Below are 22,552 nucleotides of genomic sequence, written 5' to 3' on the forward strand. Positions count from 1 at the left end.
ATCTAAAGATGTGTGGTGTCTGATTTACCGAAAGGGATTCCCAAATGGGGAAGCAGCATGATGCCATGGTTGCACTGTGCTTTTGGGATCAGGCTGCCTGCACGGGAGCCTGGCCACAGCGTTACCGGCTTCTAAACTTCTCTAAGCCTTGGTTCTCTATCTCTAACACAGGGAATTGTATCACCTGCCTCAGAGTGAATGTGAGGATTAAATGAGTGTACTATTAGCACAGTCCGTGTACATAATAAGCTTTCAGGAAAATTGAAAGAAATAATAAAGTGCATTAGTCTCTGCAGAAAAATGGTCCAGTTTATGGGAAAGTCGTAGGTTCCTGCCTGGGCTTCAGAGAATAGGGGGAAGAACCATTATCATCTCTCCTTAGCCTACTCTGGGCCCTTACTTAGCACTTGTGACTGTGGGGAAAAGGCCCAGAAGAGAAAGGAGTTCTTCTGAGGCCATGATCCTGGCAAAAGAGCTTTGAAGCACATTGACTTTTACTGATTCCTTTGCTTTTCTATGCAGGGAGAAATCTTAGAGGCAAAGAGACAGGAAAGAGTAAGAAGAGTCATGCTGCCTGACTCTTCCCTTTTTTGGCTCACACAGAATTGAAACCATAGAAATGGATAATCACAAAGAGATTAAGTTTGTATTTATGAACCTGTTTCCTCAATGGCCCTTATTCTAGATCCCTTTTTCCAAGTTTCTATTCTTGCCTGTCATTTATCCCAAGTCAAGTTTTGGCCAATAAAGGTTTGCAGTAGGATGCTTCTCAGAACATTCCCATTTCAATAAGGAACTTCTGGGATAGGAAGCAATGAGTCTTAATGAGGACATTTCATGCACCATGACAAGATAGGTTTTTAAAGCAGAAAGAAGAAGGCAACTGTTATGTCTTGATTACCCTGTAAGTGGTCGTAATGTCGTAGGAGACTGGACTCATTCAACTGATGATGGCTGGAAGTTGCCTATTGAAATCCTGAAATAGAAATTTCTTAAAATCTGGTGTTTCACCTGAAAGAGAGAGAGAGGGAACATTCTAACACTCCTAGCCTCTCTGTTTTCTCATTTACTTCTTTTCTGCATCAGTTATCTGGTTAGTGCCTTTCAGCTCCAAATCTGACCTTCTTTGCCCTGCTCTGTGATACTGGAGTGGTCTGGAAACATTTCTCCTTTGCCATGTGGCAGATGTTAAGTTTGGTCGGTAGAGGGCGCTGGAAGGCCACGGCAGGAGGAAAGAGCCCTCTTCCTGGTTTCAGTGTGCTTTTCTTTCTCTTCCGACCTTTGGCTACCAGTGGCATTCGGAACACCTGGTGGTGCTCACCCTCCAGAGAGTTTTATCAGTACTAGGTGGGCAGCTTCTTGGTGAGGATCAAAGGCACCCTGGCAGATGGTTTCCTGTTTTCCAGCTCTGGCTTGTCTCACCTCTGATAACTTTACCACCTGTGGGCCTGGTCACACCCTTTTCAATGAGGTCTGCATCTCCGCCTTTGGTTTGGGGGCAGAGGCTCTTCCAAATTAGTTTTCCATAGGCATTTTGTCTCAGCTAGAGGTAGTAGCTGCTTCCAATATCTGCTCTTCCTGAACTTGTTAGAGTATTTGATCCCCTGTTACAAGTTAATAATTCTTTCTCCTTTGCCATGAGGCAGATCAAATACATATATTGAATGTTTCCTGTTCAAGTTACTGTTTTTCATTGTTGTTGCTGTTTTTCTGTTTTCTGGTTGGACCCAAATTGATAGATCCTAGAGGGTCAGAAGTGATGTTATGCAGATGGTGAATTTGGGGAGGCACTGGACGTTCATGTCTGAGATCTTTCCCTTCTCCTTTCTCTTGGGAGTCAGCCAGACCCAAGACTGGCCAGATAAGTCTGTCTGTCATTCAGTTTTAGAAAGCCTGCTCCCTACAGATGAAAGCCACATTCTCCAAGATCAGCTTTATCAGTAATAAAGGTGGTATTTTGAACCCAATCTACTGACTACTTTTTTTTTTTTTTTTGTATTTTTCTGAAGCTGGAAACGGGGAGGGACAGTCAGACAGACTCCCGCATGCGCCCGACCGGGATCCACCCGGCACGCCCACCAGGGGGCGATGCTCTGCCCATCTGGGGCGCTGCTCTGCCCCTCCGGGGCGTCGCTCTGCCGCGACCAGAGCCACTCTAGCGCCTGGGGCAGAGGCCAAGGAGTCATCCCCAGCGCCCAGGCCATCTTTGCTCCAATGGAGCCTTGGCTGCAGGAGGGGAAGAGAGAGAGGGGAAGAGAGAGACAGAGAGAAAGGAGGGGGGGGGTGGAGAAGCAGATGGGCACTTCTCCTGTGTGCCCTGGCCGGGAATCGAACCTGGGTCCCCCGCACGCCAGGCCGACGCTCTACCACTGAGCCAACCGGCCAGGGCCAATCTACTGACTACTTTATCTTATTTCTCTATTAGTTCACAACCTGGGTTGGGAGAAGTCCTACTTTCTATTGCACCCCCTCTCCCTGCTTCCAACTCCCCAGGGATTTTCACACAAAACATTTTAAAATAACTTACCACCAGAAAATGGGTGCTCCAGGAAATCACAGCATATCTCTTTGGCTTTGCCTATCCCCTGGTTCCCTCCCACATCACCATGACTTTCATCCCACTACATATGAAGCTATTATTTTTAAATGCTAACATAACTGAGGAGTAATGCTGTAACTCTGAAATTCTGAGTCACACCATAATGGTCATCTTCATGAGTACAATCCCACAGAACCCATGTAGGCAATTCAGAATTTGATGATAAGAAAACGACCTGATCTATTTGAAATATACCTCTTTACAATCAAGCGTGAACAAATCATGCATTTAAAACTGTGTATGTAAAAGAGCAGACTTGTGGCTTCCACTCTGTACATAAAGGCCCCCCAAGGAAAGGGGTGATTAGCTACCCTTGGGCAGGTCTGCTTTCCTGACACATTGGACATTAGCAATTGGATTTGATGGTGTTGCTGAGATCCTGTTGCAAGAGAAAACTGAAGAATGGATGTCAGCAAATGATCACATTGGTTCAGACAGTGAGCCACATACCACTTCTCCCCCATCATTTCTATTGACGTCGCCTTCTATTGTCCTTGACTTTCTCTTGCACTCTACATGCATGGCTGAGTTTCTTGTGTGTCCTATGTGTTTGTATAAGGAGAGCACAGTGGAGGGAAATGTACTCCATTGTGCTTTAGAGAAAATGAGAAAATATAACTCCTGCCCTTTGTGGACATTTGAAATGTTAGTGTAGTGGCTAAAGATTAATAAAGCTTCATGACATACCCCATCTCAAGCATAAGCCTGGGGTAATGCCACCTGACACAAGAAACATAATGCACTGCTCACAAAAATTAGGGGACCAGTGCCTGACCAGGTGGTGGCACAGTGGATAGAGCGTCGGACTGGGATGCAGAGGACCTGGGTTCGAGACCCCGAGGTCGCCAGCTTGAGCGCAGGCTCATCTGGCTTGAGCAAAAAGCTCACCAGCTTGGACCCAAGGTAGCTGGCTCCAGCAAGGGGTCACTTGGTCTGCTGAAGGCCCACGGTCAAGGCACATATGAGAAAGCAATCAATGAAAACTAAAGTGTCACAATGAAAAACTAATGATTGATGCTTCTCATCTCTCTCCCTTCCTGTCTGTCTGTCCCTATCTATCCCTCTCTCTGTCCCTGTAAAAAAACAAAAAAAAAAAAACAAAAAAAATTAGGGGACCAGGGAACATGCAGATACTCCAGTACTTGCAGCCTTTTGTATAGTGCATTTTCACCAATGAAATAAAAGTTGGTTTTGCATCTCATTTGCATAATTGAACAGCTTTCTTTGACTTGTCGTTTGCTTTTCTGATGTTCTTGTTTAATAAAAAAAATCAAATGCTTCTTTTTTTAATCACTTCATATTCATTTTAAAATATCCCCTAATTTTAATAAGCAGTATATAATCCTGAGGTTTTGAGATGACCTTTGAAACAGATTCTTGCTGGGCTGAAAAACCAGAAAAAGTGAACATCTCATCATTTACTAATGGTTAATGATTAAAAATGGGTTTACTATGAACCATATGATTTGATGTGGTAACTTTACATTTTAATAATTATAGCTTAACATTGCAAATGGTGTTATTTAAGGGACAGGATCAAATCACGTTATTAAGAATCAGAATCAAAGGAATCGGGAAGCTTAAAATTTAAGTACAAATCTTTGTTTTTTCTCATTGCTTTTAATAATTTCTTTAGTTATTGTGGAGTAAATTATCATAGGCATTAAGCATAAAACCTATCCTTTTTTAGACAGTGGTGCCCAGAGGCTGAGCTGTGACTTAGGTTTATTTTACTTTTGTGATGCAGTTCAGGACATGCCCTCTCTAAACGTGACACCTAGCACACTGAGTAGTTCAGCCTGAGGGATTTTGAGGAATGGCATGTGTGGGAAAGACTTCCAGGCCTTCTCCGGAGCAGGTCACGAACCCTCTTGTGGGAGGCTCCCTCTCAATTCCCAGAGGAGAGGAAAATTCTTATCTCCAAAGACCAAACTGATGGACACAGAGAGGAATCTTCCTGAACAGGGCTTGCTAAGCTTCCCCAGTTCACCACGCTGAGCTGATCCTCTTTGTCACGTCACATCTTTCCACAACTCTCCACTCTTCATCAAACAGCATCAAACACTCAGGCCTAACCATTTTTTTGAGTCTGTTTTTCCTTGTGAAGCCTCTCATGTCACGTAAAACTTATATTAAATACATTTGTATGCTTTTCTTTTGTTAATCTATCCTTTGTTACACAGGTTCCAATGGAGAACTTAAAGGGTAAAGGAAGAAAGATATTTTTTCTTCCCTGTATTTGCTTCCTTCCAAACACTCTTCCTCTGGTGTTCCTGCAAACCTCTTCTGCATCTCCTTTTCCCTACATCGAAGGAATTGATCCTGACTAGCAGATCCTTGATGGTGGACTTAGCATTTAGCTTGAATGTCTTTTCCAACCTGGACATGTCTTTTACATTTCCTGAGGTGGCAGTGCACAGATAGCATTGTGATTCTGATTCGTGTTGCCTTCATGTCTGTTTTCTGATTTTAAAGAAGATTCCTCAACTATATAATTTTTTCAGGTGATTCCTCTTTAGCAGAAGCATAGCATATGTATGTATTGAAGATATCTCGGTCTGTGCCCCATATGTCAAGGTAATTACCCAGAGACCCCCAGCATTAGAACCAGGGAGCAGTTTCTTGCAGGCGGCAGAACGGAGCCGAGCAGCAGGGGTCCAAAGCCTGCTACTGGTGGAGCCGAACAACTTAGGGCTCCTGGTCACCGTGTGTTCTCTGGAGTGGTGACCTAGGACTCTATTTACAACTCTGCAGGACCATTTGATGGTAAACTATTTCAGCCTCCTTTCTAATAGTGAAAAAAAGGAAGGAAGGAAGTTCCGAAGGAAAGAAGGAAGGAAGGAAGGAAGGAAGGAAGGAAGGAAGGAAGGAAGGAAGGAAGGAAGGAAGGAAGGAAAAGAGAGAGAAGAGAAGAGAAGAGAAAATTAAAGAAACAGCTTGAATATCTACCAGTGGGTGAATGTCTAAATATTGTGGCATGGGATGATCTTTAGAATAGAAAAAATTAGTCTCTGACTGGTTGGCTCAGCAGTAGCTTGTTGACCTGGTGTGTGGAAGTCCAGGTTTTGATTCCGGGTCAGGACACACAGGAGAAGCAAGCATCTGCTTCTCCACCCCTCCCCCCTTTTCTCTCTCTCTCCCCTCTCTCTCTTCTCCTCCCACAGCCATGGCTCAAACGGTTTGAGTAAGTTGGCCCCTGGCACTGTGGATGGCTTCGTGGCCTCACATTGGGCACTAAAAATGGCTCAGTTGCTGAGCAATGGAACAGTGGCCCCAGATAGGCAGAGCATCTCCCCATAGTGGGTTTGCCAGGTGAATCCTGGTTGGGGTGCATGCAGGAGTTAGTCTCTACCTCTCTGCCTCTCACTTAATAATAAAGAAAAAAAATGGAAAAAGGAAAAATTAGCACCAGGATACTTATGTGTAGTGTATAATCTCATTTCTACTGTTCCCAACTATGAGTACATTATAAAAACTGATACATTATAAAAGTTGTTATACTTATATACAGGGGTAGGTAAAAGTAGGCTTATAGTTATTCATATAGAAACACAATGATTAATAAGTAACAATATAACAATAAACTATTTTATGTACTCATAACTGTAAACCTACTTTTACCCACTCCTGTATTTATAGCACAACAAAACAGTATATATTATATATTATATATTTATAGCACAGCAAAATAGTATATATATTATATATTTATAGCAACTAGTTAGATTGCATATAAAAAGGTCTGAGACAATACAGGTCACACCGATATGCAGAAGAGACTGAGATTAGGGGTGGGATGAGGAATTTTGCTTTTTGCTTTCTATGTTCCTGTGTTGGGGGATATTTTACATTAAGGTGGAATGATGTATTACAAATAAATATTTCACAATTTTAAATAATTTTGAAGAGGAAAGAGGTGACTTTGGGAGAAAAGTAACTTTGGCTGTAGCTAGGTGGTAATGACAAGGAGAGAGGCAGAGGCACACACCTCATTCAACCTCATTAATGGATGTACCAATTGTGACCCGGACGGCGGCTCTGCTGCTGTGAGTGACAGCTCTCAGAATGCTTCACTGTGCTCAGGTGCTCTATTATTTTGCTTTTTATGAGTAAATAAATAGAATGCCTTCGAACACTCCCAGGTGTTTATTTAACTGTATGTTAAAGATTATTCACTAATTATTATACCTCAGTCTTTGTATTTCCTCTCTCTATTTCCCTCTCTTCCCCAACACCCTCCTCCCTTCACCAACTGGTTAAAGTCCCCTCTGTTTAGGATCTGCCTTGAAATTCACAACTTCCCAGAAGCCTTTCTTAATTAACTCAGCCTCACTGAGAAACTCTTTTACGCAGCATCTCCGTGGTGAAGGTACTTTAGTGTTTGAGGACTTCATTTTGCACTTTCTGGAGGTGCTTCTTGCTAATTGGCTTTCTGTCGTTTTTTGCATATATGTTCTCTTAATTCATTTTCCAAAGGAATGGATTCTTCCTGAGATAAAATACAGAAAACAGTAAAGCATATGGGTTTTGGAAACAAACATACCTTAGTTTAAAAACTGACTCTTCCACTTTTTGTTGGATGTTTTTAAGAAAATTTCTTCTTTTAAGCTCATTTTCCCCACCTGTGAATGTGGAATAATAATTCCTACTCCATAGGAGTGTTGTGATGTCCCACTGACCTAGATGTGGAGCACTGGCATGGCCAGTGGTGGCAGTAAGCATACAACATGCGACAGTCATTGGCATTGCTCCTCTTCTATCTCCAACCTACCATGTGTGTATATAATTATCCTGATATCAACCAGTGTCCATAATGAAGTTAAAGTCATGATTTATTTGTTAATTTTGTCAGATATGTTCAGGGCCTGGGAGTGTTTGGGCTTAAAAAGTAGAGGAATGAGGCTTATATATTGTCAAATCCAACTCAAGTCATTGCCTAACGGCACTTTTTTGCTTCTTAAACCTTGCTTGCTGTGTATATTTGGTCATAATTTGCTCGTATTCAAAGGAGCTGTTTCATAGTCTAATTTTATATTACTTTGGAACTAAGTCATATTTTGCCCTGCATAATTTCTTGGCTTATTTGTAGTACAGGGTGGGGCGAAAGTAGGTTTACAGTTATAAATATGTGAGAGTTTATTCTTGTACTGTTATTTATTAATTATTATATTATTTTCCATACAAATAACTGTAAACCTATTTCTGCCCCACCCTGTGTGTATCTCTCTCTCTCTCTCTCTCTCTCTCTCTATATATATATATATATATATATATATATATATATATATGTATATGTATATTTGTGTGTCTTCATTCATGTAGTCATTCAGCCAAACTTTACTAAGTGTTTAAGTGCTGCTGCTGCTGTTCTGGGCACTAAAGATACACATGAAGCATGAATAGAAGCCTTAAAGGTAGACAAGTTGAGGAGAAAACTCTAAACAGAAGGTATAGTATGTGCAAAGGCCCTGAGGCATGAAAGAACAGAACTGACTTTAGGAGCAGTGAGTACTGTGCAGTACAGTACTGTAGTACTCCATGGACATTGGGAAATGGTTTGAGATGAGATTGGGTAGATAAACAAACGAGATCGGGCGCGTTCAGGGTAGCATGGCCGTAGACTTGGGTAGATAAACAAGCAAGACCATTTCTTCTGCTGCTGCTCTTCCTCTTCCTTCTTTTCTTCTTCTTCTTCTTCTTCTTCTTCTTCTTCTTCTTCTTCTTCTTCTTCTTTTTCTTTTTCTTCTTCTTCTTCTTCTTCTTCTTCTTCTTCTTCTTCTTCTTCTTCTTCTTTTTCTTCTTCCTCTTCCTCTTCCTCTCCTTCTCCTCCTCCTCCTCTTCCTCCTCCTCCTCCTCCTCCTCCTTCTTCTTCTTCTTCTTCTTCTTCTAGCAAGAGAGAGAGAAAGACAGGAACAGACAGACAGGAAGAGAGAGAGATGAGAAGCATCAACTTGCTGTAGCAGCACTTCAGTTGTTCAGCAATTGCTTTCTTATATGTGCCTTGACTAGGGGGTATCAGCTGAGCCAGTGACCCCTTGCTTAAAGCAGCAACGTTGGGCTCGAGCTAGTGAACTTGGGCTTCAAGCTAGTGATCTTGGTCTTCAAGCCAGCAACCTTTGGGCTCAAACCAGTGACCATGAGGTCATGTCTATGATCCCATGCTCAAGCCAGTGACCCTGTGCTCAAGCTGGTGAGCCTGTGCTCAAGCTGGCGCCTTGGGGTTTTGAACCAACATCGTTAGCATCCCAGGTCAATGCTCTATCCATTACACTACCACCTGATCAGGCCAAGCAAGACCATTTCTATTTCATATAAAAGGGGTGAGATTTTATCATGCTGGCACTGAAGATCTATTAAAGAATATTGAGTGGGGAAATAACAATATCTGATTTGTATGTTCAAAGAAATTTTAGCTGCCAAGTGTAAGATGGATTAACAACAGATGAGGACAGAAAGGGAATAAAATAAGAAAGCTAGTGGAGTAACTGAAATGCTAAGTGAATAAACTAGAACATAAAAGAAGAAATGGGTGTTGAGAATGGAATTTAGGAAATAGAATTTATAGGACTTGGTGCTTGATTGATATATTCATTTTATATTGTTGTCATAACAAATTACCACCAATTTAGCATTTTGAAGCAGCACAGATTTAATTTTAGATTTTTGTTTTTTATTGACTTTTAGAGAAAGGAGAGAGAGAGAGAGAGAGAGAGAGAGAGAGAGGTGGGAAAGAGGAGTGGGAAGCAACTCGTAGTTGTTTCTCGCATGTACCTCAGCCAGGCAAGCCTCAGGTCTCCAACCAGGAACTTCAGCATTCCAGGTTGCTGAAAAATGATTGAGTTTTCTTTCTTTTCTTTTCTACTTTTTTTAAAATTATTTTATTGATATTAGAGAGAGAGAGAACAACATCAATCTGTTCCTGTATGTGCCCTGACCAGGAATCGAACCAGCAACCTCTTGCTGCAGGATGATTCTCTAACCAATGGAGCTATCTGCTCAAGGCTAGATTTATTATTTAACAGTTCTGTAGGTTAGAAACCTGACATGGGTCTCACTGAGCTAAAATCAGGGTGCAGGATGGCTGTACTCCTTTCTGGAGGGTATAGGGGTGAATTGGTTTCCTTTTTAATTCAAGTTATTAGCAGAATTTACTTCCTTGAATTTATAGAATTGAGGTCCCCATTTCCTTGGTGGGTATCAGCTAAGGCCCATTCCCATCTTCCTGAGGCCACCTGTGTTCTTTGACTCCCTTCTCCTGTCTTCCAGCAATGGCCAATAAAGTCTTTTCCATATTTTGAATCTCTCCCGCCTCACCTTTTTTCTTTCTGCCTCTCTCATCTGTTTTAAAGGATTCAACATTAAATTGAGTGCATCCAGATAATCCAAGATAATCCTCCAACGCCAGGTCTTGAAACTCAATCCTATTGGCAAAGTCCCTTTGCCATGGAAGGTAGCATGTTCATAGGCACTGGGCATTGGAATGTGGACTTCTTTGGGGGATCCATTATTCTGCATGCTCCAGTTGGATGTGGGGCTGAGGGAGGCATAGAGCCAAGTTTCTGACTTCAATAGCCAGGTGGATGCAGCTTGAGGGGAGGAAGATGAGTTTGTTTTTGAAAATGCTGACTTTAAGGTGCTCCTGGGAAATCAAAATGAAACAATCTAAGTAGTTGGAAGCACCAGCCAGAAAGCAGAGGAGGAATTGAGGCAGGAGATACAAATTAGGAAGCCTTCAGCATAGAGTGCTCAGTGAATGCATAGAATGGGAGAAGAGTAGGGATAAGAACAGTAGGCTGGGGCCAATAATGTTCTAGGTGCACCAGAGAGAGAAGTACTTATAAAAGAAAGAGTAGAGGCCTGACCAGGTGGTGGCGCAGTGGATACAGCGTCGGACTGGGATGTGGAGGACCCAGGTTTGAGACCCCGAGGTCGCCAGCTTGAGCACAGGCTCATCTGGTTTGAGCAAGGCTCACCAGCTTGGACCCAAGGTCGCTGGCTCGAGCAAGGGGTTACTCGGTCTGCTGAAGGCCCACAGTCAAGGCACATATGAGAAAGCAATCAATGAACAACTAAGGTGTCGCAACGAAAAACTGATGATTGATGCTTCTCATCTCTCTCCATTTCTGTCTGTCTATCCCTCTGTCTCTGTAAAAAAAAGAATGAAAGAGTAGAATAACCTACATGTTGTCCCATCACAGGGTATCAGTTCCTTGTGATATATTTCTTCCTATTTTACCTGGCCTATTTTCTCCTATTCCCTGGGTTTCTGCCTGCTCATAGTTTCTGCTTCCTAAAATTTCAGCAAGCACATTGTGTTCCGTGGTCTCTCCTGTCTGCTTCGTCATCATGGGTCCCTCAGCCTCAGCTCTCATTACTAAGCTGCTTCATTCTCTCATTTTTTTTTTTTCAGTTCAAGATGGAATAAAAACCTTTTAAAGAGAACCAGATTGGCCCAGTTTACCTTAAATCATGCTGTCGTCACCAAGTTAAGTTAGGATTGGTTGTCCTGAGGCCAGGTGCCCACCTTGGTCCAATCATCTGCTTCTCTATTTCAGGAAATAAAATGAATTCATTATAAAATCATTTCATTCCACAGAGACTTTGGGGAAGGAAAGGTTAACTTTATCTCCGTTGTATTTGCTGGATCCAGGATTATGATGTCAATAATGGGCATATAATAGGTTGTGGGTTTTCTTTACCATTGCCCCTCACTTCTAGCCTCATATAGATCTAATGCTATTAGTGTGCAGAGGATCTTTATAAAAATTGAATTGTGAGTCCAAAGCACGGGAACAAAATTCAGACAGGCAAAACTCAAATCTAATACAGTCATTTTCCTTCACTGACTAATATTTTTCTACATTGCCTCGTTATGCTGAGAGCTGGTTATTCAGATTCATCTGTCACCATTCATACATCCTGTAGTCTCTCAGCATCCATACACATGAGCAAGTGATGCCTGCCTGTCTCTGAATCACAGCTATGCATTGACTCACATCATACTGGATATGAAACATCTCACCTTCTTTTAGAGAGAGACCCTCTGGGAAGGGTGGCAGCTTGGATCTGTTGTTATGAGAGAATGCAAAAAGGTACTATTGTTAACTATTTCCTGGATGACAGAGAATTAGAATTTATATGGCCAATGCAAACAATTTACTTGTGGGTTAAATAAGTTTGCAAATATGATATATATGTTTGCTTGCTTATAGTTCGCATTGGGTGTATGAGACAGGATGTAAGCAGGCAGGGTCCTTATAGCCTAAGGCTTAGTTTTAAACCTAAGCTTTTCCCCACACCCTCGACTGTTGCATGATAGGGGGGCTGCACTCTTAGAAGGAATCCCATTATACCTCAGATAAGTGACTTTGTATCAGAGACTTCCTTGTTTGTATTTTGGATTAAAGGTTTGGATTTCTACACTAGAAAGGAGAGCAGAGAAAAAAGAGCAGAGAAAAGATAGCAGAGAAAGGCCACGTGGAGGAGAGGAGAAGCAGCCAAGATGGTGGAGTGCTGAAGGAGAAGCCAGTTTGTGCAGAGAGGAGATGAGGAACAGAGGTGAATAAGGCTGGTGAGCTAGAATCCTTTGATTCTAGGAAACTCGGAAAAGTCAGTGGCTTTGGGAGCCCTGAATGGAAAGGGAAGTGTTTTCCCATTGTGTGTATTTCTTGCCTGCCGGGTGCAAGCTAGGATTAAAGCTAATGGTCTACCAGTTTTTGGCTCCATTGTTTCATTACCGTCTGTTCAAATCAAATGCGAACCTGCACGGGCCAGGCAGCTGTGATGGTGGCTGGGGCTACTGGCTCTACAGTACTCTAAAGTTTTCAAATTCTTTTTAGTTTCCAATGAAGACAAATAATGATCTTTCAAAGATCTCAATTTACTGAAGGTAAGTATGATGGATGGACTCCAGGAAAGGCGGGGCATCTACAAGGTCAGATGAGCTTCTTTAAAACCAAATTCCTGCAATGCCAAGCTTCAATGCTATTTCCTTGTGTGGGGTTCATGGAAGCCACCAGGGACTGGTAGTGGCCTGGGTGGGTGGTGATCTGCTGCTGTTCTCCTCTGTGCCCTGCTGCAGAGCTTTAGGCCATCACATAAATGGCAGCCCCTGACCATAGTTCCTGTTGAGAAACAGACTGAAAGCAGGAAGGCACAGTGTTTTCTACGTGGGAGTGGACACTTGCCATTGACTTCTCCAGTAGACCCTTGCAAGGTTGTTCTCTAATTGCAGCCATACTCAGGTGGTCAATGTCAAGCCTACTAGGGTTGTTTTAATCTAGTCTGTACATCCTGTCTACAGGTGACTTCTTGGTCATGATTAACTGTTTTGGGGGTGAGTTAAGTCTGTTAGAAAGTAAATTGCTTAAGTAGCACTTCTCTGTGGCACTGGCCTCAGTGAGAACAGAATGAGTAGAAAACCTGAGAACAGCAAGGAATATTCCAGTCCCGGAGTAGGTTGTAGAGATAGATGATCTAGGACAATCTGCTCACAGAGGTGAGCTGGGCGGATATGGATGTATAACCTCAAATGCCGGAGCCAGTGAGAACAGGTTAGCACAACTAGTACTGAAGCAGAAGTTATATGCTCGTATTTTTATTATTTAATAAATGCTAGGTAAAGATGAAGGTGAATACTGTTGGGTAGAATGAATGAGACAACGAGGCAGCCTCCAGAATAACTGAACAGCAACCTTCAACTCCTCTTTCTAGCTGGGTACACAGATAATTTTCCTTTGCATCTTGGAGTCAGATGATGTGAAGGATAATTACATTTCCATGCAGAACAGGGAAATCATATATTTCCTCTCTTATCATTTTCCTTCCCATCTTGTCCTTGACTCCTGCTTTCTCTCTAGACTCAAAAGATTCATATAGTCTAGCTCCCCAAATCACATTCTTTGATCTACTAGACTTTTTTATACTTCTGTGACTTTGTATGCACTGTTTTCTAAGCCTGAGATGGCTTCCTTCTTCTTCTTTATCTTGAAAAGTCCAACCTAATCTTCAGAGGTCATCTCAAGTTTATCTTCTTTATAAAGTCTGCCCCACATTAGATAAATTGTCTTCTTAGTTCTGCTTTCACACAGCTTTGTGTTTGTGTTTCTATTATATCAACTATAAAATTGTATTCTATAGGATAGGATGATACTGTGAAATACTTTTGGCTCAATTAGGATTAATTATATACAACAGTGGATTAAAGAAGGTGGAAGTTTATTTCTTCTTTAAAGAAGCCTGGGGGGAATCAGTCTAGAGCTGGTATGGCTGCTTTGCAGGGCCATCAGGAATTCATTTTCCTGTCTATATTCTATGCTATTCTTGACTCATAGCTTTTATTTTCAAGTTAGTCTCATGTCTAAAGTGGCTGCTTAAGCTCTAGCCATCACATCCATGCTCCAGGAAGCAGAAATGGGAAAGAAAAAATATAGCATGTCTCTTTTCTTTTAAGAAGACTTTCTGGAAACACCAGAGAACAGTTTTACTTACATATCATTGCACAAAACTCAGTCACATGGCCACATCTAGCTGCAAGGTAGTCAGGAAAATGTAGTCTTTATATGACAGCATTATGCCAGACTAAAAATTATATCATAAGAAGTGAGAAGAGAATGGATATTGAGAGGCAATTTGTAACTACATTTCCTGAGACAGTTTTTTATTTCTGGTTGTTCTTACTGCTTTTATTTTTCTAGCTATTGAAGCTGAGCAATCTATGGCTTTAGGAAGCAGTTAGAAGCCAGGTGGAAACAAGGATCACATATAATGGGTTTAAAATTTATAGTCACAATTTAGGTGTGTAGAAATGTAATATTCCTCATTTACTGAACCTGAGTTGTCCACAAGCCCCTATTCCATTAAGAAAAAAACTTAACAGTTAAAGGGGTAGAGCACAAAAAAGAAAAACTTTCCTCTTACCTTCTAAGTTCTTCTAGCTGGGCTAACAATCACATTAACAGGAGAAAGTGTTCAAAATGTATTATGGATGTACATGTGAGGGTGCCATGAGACTATGAAACCCAAGGAGGCATCGGGCAGTTGAAGCTTCTATGCCAGGAGTCGGGAACCTTTATGGCTGAGAGAGCCATGAACGCCACATATTTTAAAATGTAATTCTGTGAGAGCCATACAATGACCCGTGTATGTTATGCATTATCCAATAAAAATTTGGTGTTGTCCCAGAGGACAGCTGTGATTGGCTCCAGCCACCCGCATACATGAACATGAGTGATAGGAAATGAATGGATTGTAATACATGAGAATGTTTTGTATTTTTAACATTATTATTTTTTTATTAAAGATTTGTCTGCGAGCCAGATGCAGCCATCAAAAGAGCCACATCTGGCTCGTGAGTCATAGGTTCCCGACCCTTGTTCTATGCCATCATGGACAACAGGGAGTTGGGCAGGAGTCTGGGATTTTAAAGAGAAAATAGGCCGTTTACAGGTAGATGAGAAGGAGCAACCATGTAGGTAAATTTTTACTGAGCCATTTAGAAACTGGTGGGCACAGAGAAGTTCAACAAACAGGCTTTGCTAGGTTTCTCCATGTCTCCTTATTTAGGTTATATTATGATGCTAAGGTGATTCTATCTGAATTTCTTTAGGTGGTTAAAGGAGGAGGGTCAAAGGTTCTTTCTGAGTCTTTTGTTTCTTAATAAGAGCTTAAAATCAACATCCCAAAAGACTTATTTTGGGTGGCAAAGCTTAGGTTCCCCTCAAAGGTAATGCTGCTTCTGTTTTAAAATAGAATGTCTCTGGGTAAATATTCAGTCAAATTCAGGGTCCTTCCCTTCCCCTTTCCCTGCCTTCTCATCAGGAAGTGGTTACTAAGAGTCTTTTTGCATTTCTCTGTTTCTCTTGGACCTCCAATAATTAATTATGTTAGATGTCTGTCTTCCTCTCCATCCAGTGACCTCTCAGGATCTGAAACATTGTCTTTGTTGTTTGACTTTCTCCAGTGCTTACTGCAGAAGCTGACATATAGACAATAATTTAAAACGTGACCAGTGAATTTATGAGTTCACTTTAAATTTATCACACATAATTAATTTAAATAATAGCATAATGATCTGAAAATCCTATAAAATTAAAAGTATGTTTTTATAAAGCCTCTAGCACTAGTTTTACTGTTTTCTTAAGGCAGTAATAACACTCAGCTTTTGCTTTGAGTAGTTGTTTGCTTGCCTCACATTAGTGTCTGCCCGCTGAGAAATGTTCCTAATCTATGTAACCCTCACAGGTCCTATGGAAAACCATGGATCAATGAAAAAAAAAGAACTAAACAAATACAGACTGACACTTTATAATTTACTATTAATGAATGATTGTCACCCAGGAAGATACAGAATAGATTTTATCGGAGCTATTTAGAACAATATTAGTAGAGAGGAAGGTATTTTGTCTTTAACTGAACACTTTTTTTGTAAGAAAAAATATGCTTTTGTTTTTCAGAAATCCTCCACCTACTTTACTTCATCCAGAAAAATGGTGTGAAGAATTCAACCACTTTATTTCACAGTGAGTATTTCTTCCACTGAAAATTGCTTATCCAGCAAAGCCTTGAACCATTACTGATTGGAGAAATCTAAGTCGGGGAATCTAAATTGTTATGCCTTCTAGCTCATCATGACACAGAATTTGTTGCGATAAATGACAAAAGATGCCTCTGTAGGACTTGAAAAATAAAGAGTTCCATTTGACTCTTAGCTATAATCATTCTTCTTATCATATGGGTCACATTTATCTGAGAATCTGCTCTATCATAGGACAAATATTACCAAATCTGATGCCCACATTGAGACCAGAGAGGAGCTAGAAGGTGGCAGCCTTCAACAGAGGTTTTGCAGGGTGGAAGTTGGACTTTGCTCTAAGATCTGTGGTATGGGAGCAGTGCTCTAGTTTCCCAGGTGATGGGCGAGGCCAAGTAGAAAGCAAGGTGAAGAGCCCCAGCCAGGACTTGAGGTGTGCAGAACAAGATGAAAACCCAACTGATGAGGGCTGTCCCTGGTAGAACCTGTGTTACCAGGACGTAGGCAAGATTGAGTGGAACTAAGACAGGAACAGAACTAACACTACCAAAGGGATGATGACTCAGTGCTGGGAACATGAGCTTTTGGCCAGGCCTCTGGCAGAAAACTACACTGGTCCCAAATCTGGGAAAGATGCTCAGTAACTGGAGGGAGCTATGTGTCCCAAAGCCAGGGGCCTGGTAAACTGGCGGTGGGCGGCAGGAACTTAGACCAGGCATTACAAGCCATATCCAGGCACTAGAGCTGGGAATAAGTGCCCTCAGGGTCTAGTATATCAAACAAGGTGTTCAGAGGACATGGGAGAGAAGATAAGTGACCAAAATAGCTAGAAAACAGTTAGTAGGGAAGGGTCAACACAAATTTCTGTAACGTATGTCTCCGTGCTGCCATAAAGCAGCAAAGCAATGAAGCAAACTGGGTCTTTTGATCATCTTCCTTAATCAGTCACAATACAGATCACCAGTCTTTTATCCACAATTCCAAACTCCAAAAATCCCTGAAAAATGAAAGCTTTTTGTACTTGAGTCATTTAGCTGCAAACTTTGACCTTATATGAACTGATCTGGCTGTAACCCATGACCAAAATTGAAGCGGGGTTATTTATAGTCGGCGTTTATCTCCCTCAGTGTGAATATTCATGTGAATCGCTGCAGATGTAGTACAGTGTTTGAGTGTGCTGCCCCGGGTCCTGCTGGGATGTTACATAACATACAGTAAATGTACTGGTTTACTTTTCTAAAATTTGATAAATTTCTGAGTTCCAAACTATATTTGGCTCAAAAGGATTTTGTATAAAGAGTGTTTCACTTTCATTTCAACTCTAACGTAATTCAGGGTCCCTTGTTTAATCCCTCTTGAATTTGTGCCATTTTCCTCAGGAGAGAGGACCATAAGGAACTCTGAGAACTCTACCAAGCAAGGCTACTGAATGGCCAGGGGCCGCCATCATGGCCGTTCACATGCAGGTTCTCATTGAATTCAGGCAGACGGTAAAGAAATGGCAGAGTTGAAGGATGGTGGACCATTTTGTTTATTGGTGTCTCACCAAGACAGGCAAGCCACAAGAGAAGCCAGGGGAAAAGCAACCTGCTTTTCCCATGGAGGCAAGGGATCAGGGAGGCCCCTGCAATGGTGATAGCAGGAACCGAGAGAGAGCGAGCCTCCGGTCTGTCCTCATTTTATAGTGTAGAAATCAAAACCTTTAATCCAATATACAAATAAGGAAGTCTCTGATACAAAGTCACTTATTTGAGGCATCAATGGGATTCCTCATAAGAGTGCACCACCCCCTATCATGCAACAGTAAAGGGTGTGGGGAAAAGCTTAGTTTTAAAACTAAGCCTTAGGCTATAATGACTTTGCTAGCTTATAGCCTGTCTCCTACACCCAAAGCAAGCAAACATATATGTCATATTTAAAAACTTATTTGACCAACAGCTATGTTAAAAGGTGACCATAAAGTTCAAGGCCAGGGCTGGAGGACATTTCCTTTTCCCATCTGTTCTCACTCTGATATTCCTGCAATGACTGCAGAATGCAGTAGACACAAGTTAAGGGTGGTGATTTGGTCAATGTTGAGAGAAACAACAGATATAGCAGAAAGGGTGATGCTTACATAGGAGCAGAGTAAGAGCCACTTCCTGAGAGCCAAAGGAGGAGGCAGAGGCAACTAGAGACCTAACAGCATCTTGGTGGCTGGGAACACATTTCAGATCAGCCCAGGGAGAGAAATTCAGTGACTAAGGTTCCAGTGATTTTTCTGGCGAAGGTTTTTCCAAAGAGTTTTTCTTTTAACTCTATGGCTGCACACAGATGCCCTTGATTGACCTTCTCTAAACTGTTGGCCTAGAAAAACCCATTGCATATTCACAAATATGCCTTCCTATACTAAGCCCTCAGGATGTCTCTAAAATGACACTTGATTCACCAAAGTTTGTCTTCTGTATACTTTCTCAACAGTATGTTTGTGTTAAGCCAAAGCATGGCGTTGCTTGGGTGAATTTGGGAACAAAGATACATAATTGATGACAGGGTTGGGACTTTCAGGTTTAAACTTTCAGTTTAGAAATTCCTTCCAATCACTGATTTTTCTTTTATGGAAAATCCTATTATACGACCATTTAAATGTGCTTCTGTTTTCCTTAACTTTGAGAATTCCAGATGCACTCATTCTGAGTTGCTTTAGACTCAGAAAGGTCTCTCTCCTAGATTGGAGGACTAAACATAGAGAACAATTGTTGAAACTGCAGGGGAAGCAGAGACTGAAAAGGTTCTAATGAACCAGAGAACGTAAACAGAAATTAAGTGGTTGTGTGCTTTATAACTAATTTAAAATATGAAAAAGTATAATTAACTTTTTCTTTATTTAATGAATTAATTTTATTGGTTTTATGAGTGAAAATATTGTACATTACAGGTACTCATAAATTCTTTCCTGACCTCAGACACTTAATCCCATTTCCCCATTACATCTTAGATTCCTCAACCATGAATTCTTTTACCAGATTTTTGGGACTATAACTCTTGAGATTAGGGATTAATTAATTGTATTTTCTCTTGTTAGGTAGAAACCTGCCCGCCATTTCCAAATAATATTCTTTGGTTTTGTAGATGGGCCTACCTACATTATTGTCATTATTCAGCCTACCAAATGCAATTTAACTTTACTATTTCATTCTATTTATTCAAATCTCTAATTAAATATAAACAATGATACTCACTGGGTTGGAAATATCTATTTAAAGAGACAGCCTTCATTTGCTTTTTTAATATGTACATTGCTCATATTGGGAAGGACAGGGAAGAGGGACAGGATATTAAACTTTCAGATTGTAAACTTCTCATTAGGTGGGGCAGGGGAGGGGAAAAGGATTATCTGGTAATTTTAGGGAAAGTGTTTTTAGCCTGAATTATCCAGACAATTGCTTCAGTTCCCCTTGTAGACTGCGCTGTGGTGCATTGTATTAAAGTAAGCTGGTTTGCTCTATAGAGGAAACAGAACTAGAAATTCTTTAACAGCTTTAAAACCTGAACTATTCTGTCCCCATATGACTGCTGAGCCACAGTCGAGTCATTCAGATTTTTATCTTTCTTGGTCAGTTTCAAAGGATCTCTATGGCTTCTTGTTGATGCTACAGTAGTCTGTGTGTGTGTGTGTGTGTGTGTGTGTGTGTGTGTGTGAGAGAGAGAGAGAGAGAGAGAGAGAGAGAGAGAGAGAGAGAGAGAGAGAGAGAGAGAGGGAGAGAATAAATATGTTTATATAGGTTAAGAGAGAAGGGGGGACATGACTGCTGAGATGATGTAGCTTAAGGCTTTTCAGATTTGTTTCCAGCCTTCTTAATTTGGAGACCGGAGAGATTTTAAAAAGGTCTAAAATCCTTTTTAAGGGTTAAGAAAAAAAAAAAAAAAACAGTAAAGAAACATTAGCCTGTTTGGTCGTTAGTGATAATTGACTCATTTATATGTGTTAGTTCTGCATTTGTCAAAGCATGACTCCTGACAGCTTAGTTATGATAAATTAAACATGATGCTCACATAAATTCTGCACTGCTTTCTTATCCACATGCTAAGACCCTGCCCAATATTTTTTGTCACTTCTGTGATGTGTGGTTGGCTTCGTAGCGATTTCATTATCAGCCCTTTCCCTTGTGGCTAAAGCTATTTGCATAACAAGTTTATCTGGTTCAAGTCCCAGCCAGACTTCTGTTTTGTCAGGAAGCTCCATTCAGAAGTAGCCTCTTGGTAAGATAACAATAATTTTCCTTTGCCAAATTTACCTTCCTTTTAACAAATGTCACTTTTTTTTTTTTTTGGTTCAAACTAATTTCAGGCCTCTGGACTAAACTACAGAAATACTTCCCAACCATTGGTCAAATGGTAACTGTGAACTATACATTTTCATTTTGCTTCTAAAACTTTGGAGGTTTTATTAGAAATTAGCTTTAGGACATTGTCATTAATGATTCTTGAGCTGATCATTAGTAGGACAATAAAGAGAAATTTATCTTAGTCAAAGGCAAAGCCATCCAGAGCACTATGTCTTCTCAGCTTTGGACTTAGTGAAGACTTGAACTACACGGTTGCCCACACATACTGTGTTTTTCTGGGTTGGCTGGCTTGACTGACTGAGTGTGTAGGTGTGTCTGTTTCCCAGAGTGAGCACTGTGGCCAAGTCCTGCCATTTATTCGTGAAATATTGAGGTGGCCTTTCCTGTCCCTCCAACTGACATTCAACTAGCTGCAAGCAGTTGCACTGAATGTTAACAAGGTGAGATCACTCTGAGCTACAGAAGTGCTAAAACTAATGGAAATTTACATACATTTATTTTGCAAAAATTGAAATTCAGTTCTGGAATATTTGCTTTTTTTCTAGGTCTGAATGTTTATAGAGGTAACCATTTTGAGGTGACTGTTTTCTCAACACTGATTGGATTCCCTTCAAGGCAACAATTGTCAGCTTTGTGCATTCTCCATTTTGTGTTTCAGAGCAGCTTAATTGGACATGGTTTTATGATGTCAGTGAACAACACACATGGAATGATAAATATTCTAATTTGTGATTAAGTTTCCCAGATATTTTTGGCTTTTTAAATCCTGTTGAATTCTCCAGTGGCCCTGCGGTGGGGTAATACTTCCTGGAGTGGAAGGATACAACAACCTTTATTCATCTTTCCTCATAAATTGGTGATTTTAATTAAAATGAACAGCAGTATCTCCAGTGACAGACTCCTCTCTCCATTTTAGATTTATTTAGCCAATGATTAGCTATTATGGCTTCTTGAATTAATTAGCATCTCTAGAGCTATAGGGAATCAGTGAATTAATAAAAACTTATGGAGAAGCCGAAAAATAAAAATTCTTATATAAAAAAAAGTTCTTCTCTTCCATCAATATATATTAATCAATATACCAATAAAAGCAACCCAACCATTTTTTATATTTTAAAAAATTGGCATTTTCCCCACTGTCATGAAAACAAAGCTGTATGTTTCAAGGTTATATCTTCCTGGAGAGCATGTGATTTAGATGACCTAATAGATCATCTGAAGACACCATGAGCCCTGTTTGATCTGACTATACCCCGCTTATAAACTCAGCCAGTAAAATCCGATTTTCTCATGGTGTAAACCGAGAAGTATCTTGGTGTGATTGGATGTTTGAAACAACAGAGAAGTGTTCACATAAACCTGGAATATACTGTCGTCATAGGAATTGTGACAATGAAGTGTTAGCCTCATCCAAAATAAGCAAGAGGCATAGTAAAGTGGGTAATCCACACTATGGTCAGCATATTCTGGTTATTTCTAAACAAATGCTGACTTTAGATCTTGTGAGAAACCAGATCTGTAGCACATATCACAGGTTTCACGTTAGAGCTTGTGGCGCATTATGTTAGGTGACTCTTAGGCAGGGGTAGTCTAAATGATATTCTGTTGCCTTTACCCTATCCTGGCTTTGCTTTCTTTTAAAAAAAAAATCATACTTGAATTTCATAATGTAAATCAAAAAGAGCCTGCAGTTGAAGTAAACAGAAGTGACGATAAGCTCTGCACTGTGTGTGGGGTGGGTGGTGGTGGCTCACGTGCCTGCGCAGAGCCTGTCCTCCTCTCCCCCCTCCCAGACTGCCACCTGGCTCATCATTAAGAAGAGGCAGCCATGAAAGAGCAGTGTGTGCATCCAGCTGTGTCACTTACTAGCTGTGCAACCCTGGGGAAGATATTTTACCTCTCTGACCCTTGGTTCTCATTTGTCAAATTGGAACTCAGAATACCTGCCCCGTAGGGTTACTATAAAAATTAAATTAGATAATGTGTTCATAGAACCTGGCAAATAATAACTACCATACAGGGTGGGGCAAAAGTAGGTTTACAGTTGTGAATACACAAAACAGTTTATTCTCATTATTATTTATTAATTATTAT

The 22,552-nt window shown here is 40.8% G+C and overlaps 1 protein-coding gene across 6 annotated transcripts in view; it reads left to right on the forward strand.

Moving 5' to 3' along the window:
- Positions 1–22,552, forward strand: part of MYO3B (myosin IIIB) — a 547,413-nt gene that overhangs the window by 188,341 nt on the left and 336,520 nt on the right. For all 6 annotated transcript variants that reach the window (XM_066345578.1, XM_066345581.1, XM_066345576.1 and 3 more), the window contains one exon: positions 16,054–16,119. In XM_066345578.1, coding sequence (XP_066201675.1) covers positions 16,054–16,119 — 66 coding nt within the window. The remainder of the gene's footprint in view (positions 1–16,053; positions 16,120–22,552) is intronic.

This window comes from Saccopteryx leptura, chromosome 7 (genome assembly GCF_036850995.1).
Source record: "Saccopteryx leptura isolate mSacLep1 chromosome 7, mSacLep1_pri_phased_curated, whole genome shotgun sequence".
Classification (NCBI taxonomy): domain Eukaryota; kingdom Metazoa; phylum Chordata; class Mammalia; order Chiroptera; family Emballonuridae; genus Saccopteryx; species Saccopteryx leptura.